The sequence below is a fragment of the Belonocnema kinseyi genome, chromosome 7, assembly GCF_010883055.1.
Source record: "Belonocnema kinseyi isolate 2016_QV_RU_SX_M_011 chromosome 7, B_treatae_v1, whole genome shotgun sequence".
NCBI classification, from domain to species: domain Eukaryota; kingdom Metazoa; phylum Arthropoda; class Insecta; order Hymenoptera; family Cynipidae; genus Belonocnema; species Belonocnema kinseyi.
Genome location: NC_046663.1, coordinates 64,852,119 through 64,868,167, shown reverse-complemented (window position 1 = coordinate 64,868,167; position 16,049 = coordinate 64,852,119). Strand labels below are relative to the sequence as shown.

General features: G+C 29.5%; 1 protein-coding gene across 2 annotated transcripts in view; it reads right to left on the bottom strand.

Annotated features, from left to right (window-relative positions):
- The window catches only part of LOC117176049 (serine/threonine-protein kinase PRP4 homolog), a 49,265-nt gene that overhangs the window by 26,052 nt on the left and 7,164 nt on the right, over positions 1-16,049 (bottom strand). For both annotated transcript variants that reach the window (XR_004467574.1, XM_033366041.1), the window contains exons 4-6: positions 15,568-16,016; positions 8,432-9,005; positions 1,040-1,372 (exon numbers count right to left, since the gene is read on the bottom strand). Coding sequence is in view for 1 of the 2 variants with exons in the window: in XM_033366041.1 (XP_033221932.1) it covers positions 1,040-1,372; positions 8,432-9,005; positions 15,568-16,016 (1,356 nt within the window). In the remaining variant the exon portion in view is untranslated. The remainder of the gene's footprint in view (positions 1-1,039; positions 1,373-8,431; positions 9,006-15,567; positions 16,017-16,049) is intronic.

Below are 16,049 nucleotides of genomic sequence, written 5' to 3'. Positions count from 1 at the left end.
CTTTTGAAATTATACGAATAATTTTTCTTTAAATTTTCTTTACATCCTGCAAAATTAAAAACATCTCCTTATAATTGTCCAGATTCATTTTTTACAATTTTGAAAATCTTTTAAAATATTCTCTCTTAAAATTAATTTTTCAAAATAAAGTCGTTTTTAATTTTCCTAGGAATCCTAGAATTCCTAGGAATTTTTTTTCAGCCAAAAATATCTGAAGGTGCATTTGCAAGTATACATGTAATTCAACCATTTTACTTGTAAATTAAATTTTTTCAAAAAGAACACTAAAATTGTAGCTTTTGAGCTTTAGTTTTTTGTTTAAATATTATATATTTTTAATTTAATAAAATCCTTTAATTATGAATATATTATTTTGAAGTTATTTTAAAATTGAAAATAGTTTATCAATTTTCAATCACTTGTTAATCCTTAGGGTATAGTTCCATTTTTAAAATCATAATTTATGTTCACATTTGATCATCTAAAAAGGTTTTTTTTTTTAAAGCCAAAATCTCAGTAAGGCTGCATTTTAAAATCATTTAAATAAAAAATGTATGCCTAAAAATAAAAATACAAAATGGAAAGTTTGTAAGTGAAAGGTTTTCAAATTACGCATTGTAAACTGAATGATATAATTAAAAAAGATAAAAATTCAACTGATTATTTTTTCAACTGTTATAATGAAACTGGGAAAGATTTTTTTTTTCTTAAAATGTGCAAAATACCCGATCAAGAAATAACTTCACTGTCACTTCAGGATTTCCCGTTTTATCGGCCACCCTGAAAATGGTTGAATTTTTAACCAGAAAATATGAATTTTCATCGAAAAAGTTAATTTTCACCAAATAGTTAAATTTTCTATGAAAATATGAAAATTTTTAACCAAAGAGGTGGATTTACAAGGGGAAAAAATTAATTTTTAATAAAGTGGTTCAACTTTCAACTAAAAAAAGATTAATTCGCGACAACAAAATTAATACTTTTGATATTAAAATTCAAAAGAAGTAAGAAAAAATATAATATATAAAAAAAAGCTTACATTAAAGTCTCCTATATTATCAACTTCAGCAAACATGTCCCATTCATTCGACTTCTTTGAATTCTGTTTATCGTCCGTCTTAATTTTCTCTGCAGCCTCCTCCTGCTTCTCATCCTCGTTGTCAAATCTGGATTTTCTTTTTTTCACAGTTTCCGGAGACTTTGATTTTTGTGGCAGCGGTGGAGTGTGACTCTCCGAGGCCGATCCGTTATTATTAGACGTCACGTCGACGGATTTCGGGGAAATATTGGACTGAACTTCCGACCTAGGCGACACTGTCGCTGTATTCATCTCGGCAGAAAGGTTTGAGTCTTCATTTGGTCCCCCTAATCTCTGTAATAAATAAGGAAGCAATTCATAAAAAAAACCAAGTCAAACTAGAAGCAGGGTTCCTACAAAATCTAAATTTCGAAATTCCCTCACTTTTCCGGGACAATTTTTTCATTTTCTCTGATCGAAAAGATTCATTTTATAACACGAAAGACAAATTTTCAACGAAATAAATTAATTTTCAACTAAAAAATATACATTTTAATTTAAAACAATTAATTTGTGTTAAAAGAAAAATATATTTTCTACAAAATACTATAATTTTTAACCAAATAAATGAATCTTCAATCTAAGAAACGAATTATTTAAAAAAAAACAGTGTAATATTTGATAATTAATTTTAAAAAATTTTAATCTTCAATCAAAAACAGTCGAATTAAACTAAAGAATACGAATTATCAACGGAAGACTTGAATGTGCAACCAAGAAATTTTTAATGAAAAATAATTGAATTCGATTTTTAACAATTAATTAATTTTCATTTTAAAAAAATCTACAAAATAGTTAAGTTTTCAACCAATGAAACGAATTCGAACAAAGAGTGTAATATTTTATATTTTCAGGAAAAAATATTAAAATTTTCAAAAAAAAAAAGATGAATTAAACCAAAGAATGCGAATTTTCTACAAACAAGTTGAATCCTCCACTGAAGCAGATTAATTTTCAAACCAAATGAGAATTTTCAACAGAAGGCTTGAATTTGAATGCCAAAAAGAAGAATTTTTACAATAAAATTGAATACTGTGTCCAAAACAATGAATTTGCTACTAAAATATTTCGATTTTCAACCCAAAAATACGATTTTTCAATCAAATAAATGACTTTGTAACTATAAAAAAATGGAAGTCACATTTCATTTTAGATGAGGACATGGAGGAAAAGGATGGCACAATGATAAGAAAAATTATAATTGGGAAATTAGAAATAGCGGTGGTGTGTGTATACAGAAGAAGAGGGGAAGCGGAAGGCTGGAAAGTAATAAGGAGTCGGATGGAGAAAAAGAAGGAAGAATTGGTTTTAATAGGAGGGGACTTAAATGCATGGACTGGCGAACAAGGGGGAGCGTTATGGGATGAAGAAAAAGAGGCATTTATAAGGAACTCCAAACATAGAGAGACGAACAGGGAGAGGAGGAAGCTACTAGACATGATAGGAGAAACAGGATGGTTTATGTGCAATGGCAATATGAAAGGAGATGGGGAAGGGGAGATCACATTCATAGGAAAGGGAGCAACAGTAATAGGCTACATCTTGGCTGAAGACAGAATGCGGTATATGATAGGGAGTATGAAGGTAGGGAAGGAGATAGGGTCCGAGCACTTCCCGGTGAAAGTTACACTAAGAAGAGGCGTCAGTAAGCGCGGCAGAGGGAGAAAAGAAAAAGGGTGCGAAAGAAACACGAAAATGAGAGTCTGGGGGGTAGATAAATTAAAAGAGTTTAAACAAAAGATGGAAAAGGAGAAGGTTAGGTATGAAAAAGAGGAGAGAATAGACTCGTTAATTGAAAGGTTGAAGGGGTCCATTGAAAAGGTAAAGGATGAGCTGGATACTAATGAATAAAGAGTAGGGAGAAAGAGAGGCTGGTGGGACGAGGAATGCTGGGAGAGTAAAGAGAGAATAAAAGAGTGTGTGAGCAAATGGAGAATAGAGGAAATGGAGGAGGAGTATAACAGGAGGAAAAAAGAACATGAGAAGATTCTGGAAAGAAAAAGACAAAGGGGAAAGGAAGAATATAAAGCAGAAGTCGAAAAAGTGATCAAAGAAGGTAGGGTGTGAGATGTGATAAATAGGGCGTTAACGAAGATATAGAAATGGAGGAATGGACTGATTATTTTAAGGGTCTATTAGGGGGAGAGCAAAATAAGATCAAAGGGGAAAAGTGTAGGATAGTCCAAGGAGAAATGGAGGAAGGGAACTAGATAACAAGAGAGGTGGATAAGGCAATAAATAGGTTAAAAAGAAACAAGGCGACAGGAGAAGATGGGATGGAGAACGAAGCGATGAAGTTTGGAGGAGAAAAGATTAGGGATGGGATGTGGAAGATCTGCAACAAGGTCTGGAAAGGGGAAGGTTGGTCGGAAGAGTGGACAACGAGACTGGTGGTTGAATCCGTTACTATTTAGTATCCTACTGGCAGACTTAGAGGAGAAGCTAAAAGAGAAAGGGAAAGGAGGAACGGTTTTGGGTAATAGCAAACTATACTCTCTAGCATACGCGGACGATGTAGTTCTATTAGCAGATAATGAGAAGGGGATGAACCTAATGATGAGAATCTTCGAAGAGTATGTGGGAACAAAAGAACTGACGGTGAACGTATATAAGACAAAGGTGATGTGTTTCAGAAATAGAAAGAGCAGAATAAATTACGTTTGGAAGATAAACGGACAAAAAGTGGAAATTGTGGAGGAGTTCTGTTACCTAGGTTTTTGGTTTGAGGCAGAAGGGGGAAACGAGCTGCAAACGAGGAAAAGAATTGAATGTGCGAGTAAAGTAATGGGCCAAGTATGGGGTACAGAAAAGAGAAGGTTCAAGAACAATTGGAGAATGAGATTCTGGTTGTTTGATGCGTTGGTGTGGGCGGTGTTGTCTTATGGTGTGGAGATCTGGTAATGGGGGTTAGCAGGAGTTGCCCAGGAAATATGTTAAAAGAAGAGTTAGGAAAAGAAAATATGGTTACTAGAAAAATTAAGAGAGTCTGGTAGTTTGAAGAGAAGATAAAAAGGGGAGAGGGAAGTAGAATTGCACAAGCATGTTTCGGCGAAATTCGGTACAATGAAGCGAGAGGTAGTGTGGGAAATTCAAAATGGGAGGAAGAAAGGGGAAAAATGAGAAGGGTGTGTAATATTCGAGAAGTGGTGAGAGAAGGAATGAGAGCATGCAGATATTGGATGGATGAAGAAGAGAATTTATGCAGAGTATGTGGATACGAAATGGAGTCATGGGCACATGTATTAGAGAGATGTACAGGAGAGGAATGGGGACAGTTGAGTGTGGATGAGTGTGTAAGATGGATCTTGGATGGTAGTGGACAGGGAGTGATGTGGATGAAGAAATTGAAAGAAGTAAAGGAAAGCAAAGGAGTAGGGCAGAGCCAAACGGGTGATCCTGAAAAGGGACAGTAAAAAGCGAAAATTGTTTTTAATATCGTGGAAAATGCATTTTTTTATGTTAAGAGGAAACGGAAGCCCTGGAAGCTCGCTCATTTTAGGAATTAATGTCACTACTGTTACTATTGTTTATCCTACTTAATGCGAAAGAGTAGAATATAAGTAGTAGTTAAGTTAGACTAAGGATGGAATTGTAAATATATGTACAAGGAACGGAGGCCCTCAAACCCGTAAAAGGGATAGATTAAATACATACACACAGTTAAACTTGCAACCAAACAAAAGAAAATGTTCACTAAAATGATGAATCTTAAACAAAAAATAAAAATAATTGTTAACCAAATAGTAGATTTTTCGACATAAAAGATGAATTTTCTACCAAAAAAGACAAATTTTGAACATAATACATGGATTTTCAATAGAAAATATAAATTTTTAAAGGAAATAGAATAGATAAACTTTCAGTTAAAGAAATAGATATTTAATCACAAATAATTGAATTCAATCAAACAATTAATTTTCACCATAAAATTGCATTTTTAACAAGCAAAAAAAGGATAAAATTTCTGCGATAAGAGATTAACTATTAAACCAAAAATACGAATTTTCAGTCAAGGTTAATTCAGTCACCAAAAAAATTAATATTCTACCGCAAGACGAATTTTTAACAAAATACAAAATAGATGAATTTGCATCCTAAAGATCAATTTCTAACAAAGAAGTTAAATCTTCAAGTTAAAAAGTTAAAAAGTCAAATATTAAATATTCAACCTACACAGAAGAATTTTCATCCAAATGGTGGAATTTTCACAGAAAACAAGTTTAAAATTCAATCAAACTAAAAGAATCAAATATATTTTGTATCCAAACAGTTGCATTTAACTCAAATAGTTGGACTTTCAATTAAAAATGACGAATTTTCAACAAAATAGAACAATTTAATAAACAATAAACAAATTAATGTTCGACCAAAAAAAGATGACTTTTTAACCAAAAAGTTGAATTTTCAAATAAATAATTCGGTTTTCAACAAAATAATCAAATTTTTTTAAACAAAAAAAATGAATTATTAAAAAAATAGATCCACTTTCAACTTTTAATTTTTTATATTTATATTTGAAAGCAGTTCAATTTTTAATTTAAAAAAAGGCATCTTAACGAAAAACGTAATTGTTTATATTTTAACCAAAAAATATTTTTATTTTTAACCTAAGACAGCTGAATTCAATCAAAAAGACGAACATTATGGTAAAAAATGAATCTTCTCGGTTAAAAAATTATTTATATATAAAAAAATGGTTAATAAAGTAATTCAAATTTAAAACCTAGACGTAAAATTTTTACCAATAAGATTAATTTTGTTCCGAGAAGAGCAAATCTTTAAAAATATTCAAGAATTGTCAATCAAAAAGTTTGATTTTCAATTAAAAATGATGAATTTTTTAACAAAAATATTAACTTACTTCCCAAAAAGATGAATTTTCAATAAAGTCAACAAACTCTTAACCAAACGTTGAATTTTTAAGAAAGAAAGAATATAAACAAATTTTTTTAACAACTTTCAAGAATTCTTAACCAAAAAGTTGTATTTTTGACTAAAAAATCAGAATTTTTAAACAAAAGATTAATTCACTTCCCATATGAATATTGAATAAAATCAAAACATTCTTAACCAAAAGTTGAATTTTTAAGAAGGAAAGAATTTTGTTTTAATCTTTTAAAAAACAAGATTAACTTTAAAACCTAGTTGTTAAATTTTTAACTAAAAAGATGAATTTTTAAAAGAGAAGATTAATTTTCTTATGAAAAAAAGAATTCGTAACAAATTTAAAGAAATCTCAACCAATAAGTTTAATTTTCAACTAAAAAATATAAATGTTGTAAACAAAAAGATGAATTTACTTCCCAAAAAGATGAATTTTCAATCAAATCCACAAATTATTAACCAAAAAGTTGAATTTTTAAGAAAGAAAGAATTTATTTTTTTAACCAGTTTAGCTTTAAAACCTAGTTGTTAAATTTTTAACTGAAAAGATGAATTTTTAAAAGAGAAGATTATTTTTCTAATGAAAAAAAAAAGAATTTGTAACAAATTTAAAGAATTCTCAAACAAAAATTTGAATTTTTAAGAAAGAATTTTTTTTTTTTGACCAGTTTAACTTTAAAACCTAGTTGTTAAATTTGTAACTAAAAAGATAAATTTTTAAAAGAGAACATTAATTTTCTTCCGAAAAAAAAATAATTTTTAGCTAATTTTAAGAATTCTCTACCAAAAAGTTGAATTTTCAACTAAAAAATATAAATTTTATAGTAAAAAGATTAATTTACTTTCCAAAAAGATGAATTGTCGATAAAATCAAAAAATTCTTAAATAAAACTTGAATTTTTAAGAAAGAATTTTTTTTAACCAGTTTAACTTTGAAACCTAGTTGTTAAATTTTTAACTAAAAAGATGAATTTTTAAAAGAGAAGATTAATTTTCTTATGAAAAAAAAAGAATTTGTAACAAATTTAAAGAATTCTCAACCAAAAAGTTGAATTTTCAACTAAAAAATATAAATGTTGTAAACAAAAAGATTAATTTACGTCCCAAAAAGATAAATTTTCAATCAAATCCACAAATTATTAAACAAAAGTTGAATTTTTAAGAAAGAAAGAATTTTTTTTAACCAGTTTAACTTTAAAACCTAGTTATTAAATTTTTAGCTAAAAAGATGCATTTTTAAACGAGAACATCAATTTTCTTCCGAAAAAATTTTTTTTAACAAATTTCAAGAATTCTCAAACAAAAAATTGAATTTTTAAACGAAAAGATTAATTCACTGTCAAAAAAAGACAAAATTTCATTAAATTCAAGAATTCTCTACAAAGAAGTTAAATTTTCAACTAAAAAAGGTTAATTTTTAAACCAAAATATTAATTTTCTACAAAAAACATTCATCGCCTAGGAACGTGCTAAAAACTTCTAATTTTTTTTTTTAATACTATGATTATTACATTCTCATCATTTATGATTTAGAAAGTATTAGAATTGTCCGAAATTTGACAGCACGGTGTTTCAACGGATCTCCGGTATCTCCACGTTTCGTGACCCCCTGAATCCGAAATTCAAGTTTTTACGATGGCGCCTGTTTGTCTGTCCGTCCATCCGTCCGTAAACACGATAACTCTCGAAAAAAAGAACGGATCAAATCCATCTTTGGCATTTAAAAAATTTTTTAAACCACTTTTTTTCTGAATTTGAAAATTCTATTTACGGATATTTATAGTATTGAAAAGGACCAACAATTTAGCCTTATGACTTTTTTAGGTAAAAAGAAAATTCTCCGAGTTATAGCATTTTCAATTTTTTTTTAAATAAACCGAAAATCAACATTTTAAGCCAAAATTTCGTTAAGAATCACTTCTTGATAGGACGCGTATTCTTTCTTTTATTCGTGAAAAATAACATTGAAAATAAAAAAAGTTAAATCAAATGTGTGGAAAATCGACGAAAGTTACGAGAAAAAAAAAAAAAAATTCAACAAAATCTGTTTACAAATGTCTGTCGGAAATCGAGCGCGCCGACAATTTAGAATATGAAGACGCATAAAAATACTGCCATCTAAAAGAGATTTTTTTTGATAAAGTTTTATTCAAGCATTTCAAATGCAAAGAATAAATATCCGACCACGAAACGCGAGATTCATCCGTCGCGCTCCCTAGGCGCGCTCAAACTTGCAAGCGAAGCGAGCCGCGCGCGTAGCGCGTGATGATAATACACCCACAAAGCGGGCACATTTTTTTCTATAAAATTCATTTCAACTAATTTCATTTAAATTTAAAAATAATATTTTAAATTTATATAATCTTAAATAACAGTGTAACGTTACTTTGAGTCGCCCCCCACCCCTCCAACCCAAATTGGTAACGTAGTTCATGAACGATCCTTAATTTGAAAATGTCCTCAAATTACCTTTAACAATTCCTCCCGCTGCTTCCTTCTTCTCTCAATAATCGCTTCCTCGTCCTCCTCTTCCTCAATGTCAATATCCTTGATCTCCTCTTCGCTGGAACTCTCTGAGCGCTCAACTTTAAGTCCTTCCGACAGGGAATCCTTGAATTTGTCACTCCGTTCCTTCTTTCCATTTTTGTCGCGATCCCTCTCGTAATCCCTCCCATGCCGATCACCCCTACGTCCCCTCGACGTAGATCTCGATCTTCTGTAGCGATCATTACGATCACGATCCATACGGCTTCTAAACGGACTGCGAGATCTTCGCATACTTCTCGAACGGTCCCTGGTTCGTTCGAGATTTCGATTGTCCCTCCGATCGCGATTATCCAATCTTTCACGGCCCCGATTCAGAAAGCGGTCTCTGCTATCCCTCTTCTCGCGATCTCGGCTCGTCGGTCTGTCCCTGCTTCGATGCTCACGACTCTCCTGCTTCAGCGAACGATGTTTCGAATCATCCCTCGTGTCCCGCGATTTTGAATCGTGTCTCGGTCTACCAGTATGATGATCCACATCTCGTTTTCGCTCTTCCTCTCTGGAAAAAGGGAAATAATATCATTAGCAGGGTGGCAACACGGCGATCAGGAATTTACTATTCAAAATCACCTACAGCCTACAATAAATTCTTAACCAATTTTCAATTTTCTTTAATAGAAATAATAATCAGCGATAGTTGCGCAAGAGCATGTATGGATTACATTTTTGAATATTTATTATTTTCTTTTTATTACATAAACATATTATCTGTTAATTTCATAAACAAATTATAGAAACAAATGCATTGTTTGGACATTTATGGATAAAAATTCATCGTTTTTCTCTCTTATCGCCTTCAAACAATATCAGTGATGATGTTTTGTGACGATTCAGAAGAATTAGCTTCCATGTTGTACTTGTCAAGCATTTCAAGAGTTTCAGGATCCATTTCAACTTCATTCTTACCCCTTTTCTGCCTTGGAGAGGTAATTAATAGATCAGATGATACAAGAAGCTATACTAAACATCAGATTACTAACATCAGTAAGAATACTAAAAATCACCACTTATATAATTTAAATATGATCGGGAAGAAAAAAACGATACTTTCTTTCTATAAATGGTCAAAATATGCATTTTTTAATAAAATTTGTTTATAAGATAAACAAATATTATCGATTTATAAGCTTGTATTACTAAAAATCTCCAATAATACAATTTGTAGGCTACAAGAAAGAAAAGAATGCTTTCTGACCATAAATGTCCAAAATATGCATTTGTTCATATAATTTGTTTATAAAATAAATAATATCAAATGACAATTTTTTATCTTTAAACATTACCACTTCCATATTTTAAGGGCGATCAGTAACAAAAACGAATAATTTATGTCTATAAATGGACAAATTTTGCATTTATTTATAAAATTTGTTTATAAAATAAACAAATAATGTCGCATGACATGCCTGCATCACTAATAATTACCACTAATACAAACTGAAGGCAATAAGAAAAAAAAACGATTACTTTCTGCACATAAATGACCAAACTGTCCTTTTTTTGTATAATATATTTATAAAATAAGCAACTTTTAGCAGAAAACAAATTTTCATGATCAAGTATCATTTTGTCGATAAAATTAAGCAAATGCTTAATAAGTGAAAAATTACTCTCTTTGTCTCTTTGTTTGCTTATGTAATAAACAGAAAATCATAAAAAAATTCCAAAATCTGATACATATATGCGCTTGTGCAACTATCGTTGATTATTTCTATTGAAGAAAATTGAAAATCGGTTAAGAATTGTAGGCTGTAGGTGACTTTGAATAGTAAATTCCTGATCCAACCCACTGTACGACGCACATTGGGGACGGAATGTTCAAAACTACCTCAAATCTTAATCCAATTAAACAAAATTTAGCCAGAAATGTTTGTAAATGAATTTCAAAGAGACTCGCGAAATCAAAATTTTCAAAATAATTTGTTTAAACAAATAGTTTGAGAATTTTTTGTTGCAAAACTACTGGCAAACTTGAAATTAGCGCACGAAAAAACCCTTTAGTTAACATATGTTGTATTTGTATTATTATTCATTTTCTTATAGACGTTAAAAGCCTTATTAAGATTTGATATAGATTATGCAAAATTAATTATTTAGTCATATGGTTGTAACAAATTGTATTTTACAAAATAAAATATACTGCTTCGGACATATTTTTTCCAGTAGAATTAGATTTTAGAATTTATTTTGCAAAAAAAATTAAAATTAGCAATAATTTATTAAAACATAATTATTTTGCAAAACTAATGGCAAATTTAAAATCAGCTATGCCTCGAACTTTTTAACCCATTAAACCCTGATGAAAAAAAAAATGGTAAGGAAAAAATTTTTAATAGATCAATATCGATTCTGCCGATTGGTTTTAGAGAAAAACGTAATCTGAATAGGTTATGTTCACTGTTTTTAGCGAAAATTCGTGTTACAAAGAAAATTTTTTTTTTAATCTATGCTTTCGGATCGAAATCAAAGACGAGTGTGTTCGAAAAGTAAATATATCGCGTCCTCGAATCTTTTTCTTTCGTGATATAGTAGTTTTTGCACATTAAAATCAATTTCTCACAAATTCACGTGAAAATTTGTAGAAAGGGGTTTTGGAGGTCGCTGATTACGAATCCGAGATGAAATTTAACATATTGAAAATGGCGGATACAAAATGGCAGCCCAAAAAATGTAATTACGCGTATTGGTATGATAATGTATACTAAGGGGTTTTGGAGGTCGCTGATTACGAATCCGAGATAAAATTTAACATATTCAAAATGGCGGATCCAAAATGGCAGCCCAAAAAAATTTAATTACGCGTATTAGTATGATAATGTATACTAAGGTGTATTTTGGGTTGCTGAGAACGAATCTAACGTCAGATTTGAAAAATTCAAAATCGCTAATCCAAAATGGCGGTTGAAAAAAATTGAATTTCATGTGTGTGAATGATAACATGTACTTTGGGGTCTCTTGGGTCACTAATTACGAATCCGATGTCAGATTCGACAAATTTTAATATTAAATCCAAAAAGTTGTATAAAAATGTAGAATAATAAAACAAACACTTTTGTTGTCAATTGACAGATTGTTTTGCTCATAACAAATATTGTGGAATAATAAAAAAAAATTCACTTTGACCGCAGGTTTGTAATCAACAACCCAAAAGGCCCCTTAGTATACATTATTATACGAATATGCGCAATAAAAAAATTTTTGGACCGCCATTTTGGATCCGCCATTTTCGATTTGTCAAATTTGATCTCGGATTCATAATCAGCGACCCCCAAACCCCCTTAGTATACATTATCATACCAATGCGCGTAATTAAATGTTCGTTAGTCGCCATTTTGAATTTGTCAAATTTGATCTCGGATTCGTAATCCGCGACCTCCAATATCCCCTTCCACAAATTTTCACGTGGACGCGATATATTTACTTTTGGAACACATTCGTCTTTAACTTCGATCCGAAAACATCGATTCAGAAAAAAAAATTTTCTTGGTAACACGAATTTTCGCTAAAAAAAAAAGAACATAACCTATTCAGATGTAAAAATAATGGCAGTGTTTTCTGACAGTTTTCATTGAACTTAAGGTTGAAAAAAAAATGAAAAAATGCGTCCCGTCAGGACTTAGTGGATTAAATTCTATATGGCTTATCTAGTTCATGAACCGAAATATTATATTCAGTTCTGTTTATCTTTTTCAATTTTTATTGAAAACAAAAATTACAGTTTTCAAAGTGTGTTTGTCAAAGTAATTTAAATAATGTTTGCAATTTTTATATTGTGTTTTTAATCATTGATGTAACTTTCTCTTCTGTGATTCCCAAGAATGCAAAGGATATAAATAATATGAAAACTGGGATTTTTCGATAGAAAACAAATACATGGAGTTAACATTTTTATAAAAAATCATTAAAAATGAGGAATGTTTTATAAACTTTTTGTTTTAATTTGATTGCTCTTGTTATTAAGTAATGTAAAAATAAAATTCATAAATTTACAAAAATACTTTTTGATAAAATGCAAAATTCATAGTTTTTCCAGAGAATTCATGGAGATTTTTGTTATAAAGAAGAAGATAACGAAGCTATTAATTTAAAAAGGGACCTCTCACGATACAAAAAAGTATGGGGTAGAGTTATGAATTGGTTAAAGTAATTTTCCATCGAAATATTTTCTTTTTAGGTATATAAATTTTTCTTTTCTTTAGTTTATCCAATAAATAATCCCTGATGAAGTCTAAATTCGCCTCGAAACACGTTGCTCCTTAATAATGCAAAAAGGACGAAGAAAGAAAAAAGTGAGAGGTTGTTGTTGTTTGACTTTTTCCCTTTTTCTCACTCTTTTTTCTTTTGCTTATTTTTCTCACAATTGAGCCGAAAAGTGAGAGTTTGGAAATATGTTTTTAACGATGAATTTTTTCATGCTTATTTTATGTAAAATTATTCCTGATAAAATAGATTACATTTCACCCTTAAAGAACAATTTTTAAATCGAGACACTAAACTCATGGTTCGTTACAATCTGCAGGGTTTTCTTATGAATATTTTAAACGTTCTTTTAATTGAGTTCTAAATAAGTTCAGGGTGGCCGTTTTAATCGAAGAAAAAAATTCCCGGGTTTTTCCCGGTTCGCAAACATTTTCCCCTGGCAATCAAATTTAAAAAATCAAACTATATTCTAAACATTTTTCCATATAAAATAATAAACAATAAGCCACAATTTAAAGTGTTCAAAGTGAAACCCTTTTATTCCAAGCTTCTAAAATTGAAGTTTAAAAGTTTTCAATTCAAAAATTGTGTATTCAAATGCTCAATAACTTACAAGTATAAACTGGAAGGTACTAACACTTTTAAATTGAATAGTTTTAAGTGAAATGCAAATAAACTGCAAAATTTAGAACTTTTACGAATTATAGAGTTCAAAGATTCAGATTAAGGTCCAAAAATATAAATCCACGTTAACATTTTCAATAGTCTAAATTAAAGAATAAAGCAATGAACTTTAAAAATTTTCAAAATTATATTATTTCAAGTAATTTTAGGCTAGACACATTAAAAATTGAAACATAACTTTGTTCAACTTAACAGTTTTTAAATTAGAAGTTAAATTATTTTAATTTTAAATAGTCTAGGCATCCTTCAAAAGCTTGAAAATTTTATTTCCAAATCTTGAAAAATCTAGGAGTGGTTAAAAATTTTTCCAAATTCAAAATCACTTTTGAATTTTTTCTCACAACTTTTAAATTATTTTCAGAATGAATTGAATTTTTTCCATAACTTTTAGAAAATCCTGCAAATTAAAGAAATTAAATTAAAATTTATAAATGACAATAGAACACTTATTATTTGTAAAAATGTTAGAGTAATATTAAGAGATATTTAGAAGTTTTAAAAAGATTCGAATTCAATTTAGAACTTGAAATAATTCGAAATACTTACAGCCGAATTTCAAATAAAATGTAGATTTTTGCAGATTTCAAACAAAAAATTTAGAATTTTTTTAAGAATTGTAAAAGTCTACAAAAGAATACAATTTTTCTTAAGATTATTAGGAAAATTGAATATGATTTTCCAATTTGAAAAATTATTGTAACAGAAAGTTTAAGAAGATTTTAAGGAATTTATTTAATTTGCTGGATTTTCAAAAATTGTAGGAAAATTTCGATTAATTTTAAAATATATTTAGAAGTTTTGAAAAAAATTTAAACACACTTCGTTTAAATTACTTGAAATAATTTGAAGTTTTTAATTCATTTTGAATCTATTCAAAACTGCTACATATCTCTTAAAAGTAATCAAATTTTTTGTACAAATAATAAGTGTTCCATTGTTATGTATGCGTCAAAATTTCACTTATAAATTAAACACTTTTTAAATAGAACAATTAAAATTGTAACGCTAAAAGATTAAAAGTTCTTCGAAAAACTAAAGATTCAAAGCTTTTTATGTAAAACAATTCAGTTTCAAATTGTTTTTTTTTTTTAATATTTGGTTTCAATTTACGCGTCTTAAATGAACAGTGAAATATTGCTAAATATTAAATAATTATTCTTTTTCTACAATAAGAAATTTCAAATTCAATAATTTAGTTTCAAGATATTTTTAATTTAATTATGACTATATTATTATGGATTTATTTTTAAGTTGAAAATAGTAAAACGCACGTTTACATTTTTTAATAGCTGAAAAAATTAATAGAAATAATATATTAATAAATTTGTTTACTAGATTTAATATAAAAAAATGATATAAAGGAATACCTGAAACTCTAAATTAAAAATATATTATTGATAAATCATGAAAATTTTTATTTAAGAATAAAATTATCGGAATAAATGATATATTAATTTCAATTCTTATCAAGACATTCGGATTGAAACAGTCACAATCTGGAAATTCTCAAATTTTGAACGGATCTAGAAAAGTGCAGATCCATTTTAAAAATAATTTATTTATTCATATTTACAGTTGATAAAATAAAACTGCCTTTTATCACAAATTTTCAACTTCAAATACTTTTAATTGTTTAACTCCTCAAAACTGCACTTTAATTATTTTAAAAACTGTTAAAATTGAATTTGGGCAGATTTTTCTTCTGAAAATTCATATAATTCCCGGTTTCCCGCTCCGGCGGCTACCCTGTTTTTTATTTTTAAAAATCTTCGATTTTTAAAACTTATAATATTTTTTAACCTTTAAAACTGCATTTTAAAATTCTTCAAATTAAAATATATGCTTAGAAATTAAAAGGGCAAATTTTTAAAGTGAAAGATTTTCGAATTAAGCATTTTAAACTAAATGATATAATTTATCAAAATCACAATTTAAAAACGGCTGAAATCAAAGTTGGACATTTTTATTCACTGGCAATTCCCGGTTTTCCCCGATTTCAAAAAATTCCCGGTCCATCGGCCACCCTGAAGTTCATATAAACAGAATGAATTTTAATATTAGCAATTTTAGAAATTCATTAATTTTGTTGATTATTATTCTTTTCCTTTTTGGCAAATGTAATAATTTAAATAGATTGGCTCAAAATCAACCACAAAAAGGAAGAAAAAACTGAATACCTTTTTTCTTGTTCCCTCTTGCGTAGTTCTTCCTTCTTCAGAGCCTCCTTACGCCTATCCTCGTCAATTCGCTTCCTCAGGTCATCTTTTCTCTCGTCCTTCACTTTATCACCAATTTTACGCACCGACTTATCATCCTTTCTCAAATCCTCCCTCTTCAAATCTTCCCTCATTCGAGTCTTGTCGTCTCTCCTTCTATCGAGGTCTCGTCTCTTATCTTTCAGTTCATCTCTACCTCTTCTGTCTCGTGTCATGTCGACAACAACCCGCCTTTCCGTTCTCATTAGCTTTTTGCGCTCTCTGCTGCCCGATCTACTTCTGTGGCGCTTTTTAGAAATCCCCTCGTCTTCACTGTCATCTTCTACAAGAATTACATCTGGGGTTTCAGCGATTTTTCCCTTATCGGACTCGTCGGACAAATATTGCACTAAACACGCCTGCAGACGCTCCTACGGAAGTAGGAAAGAATTAAAGTCAAATTA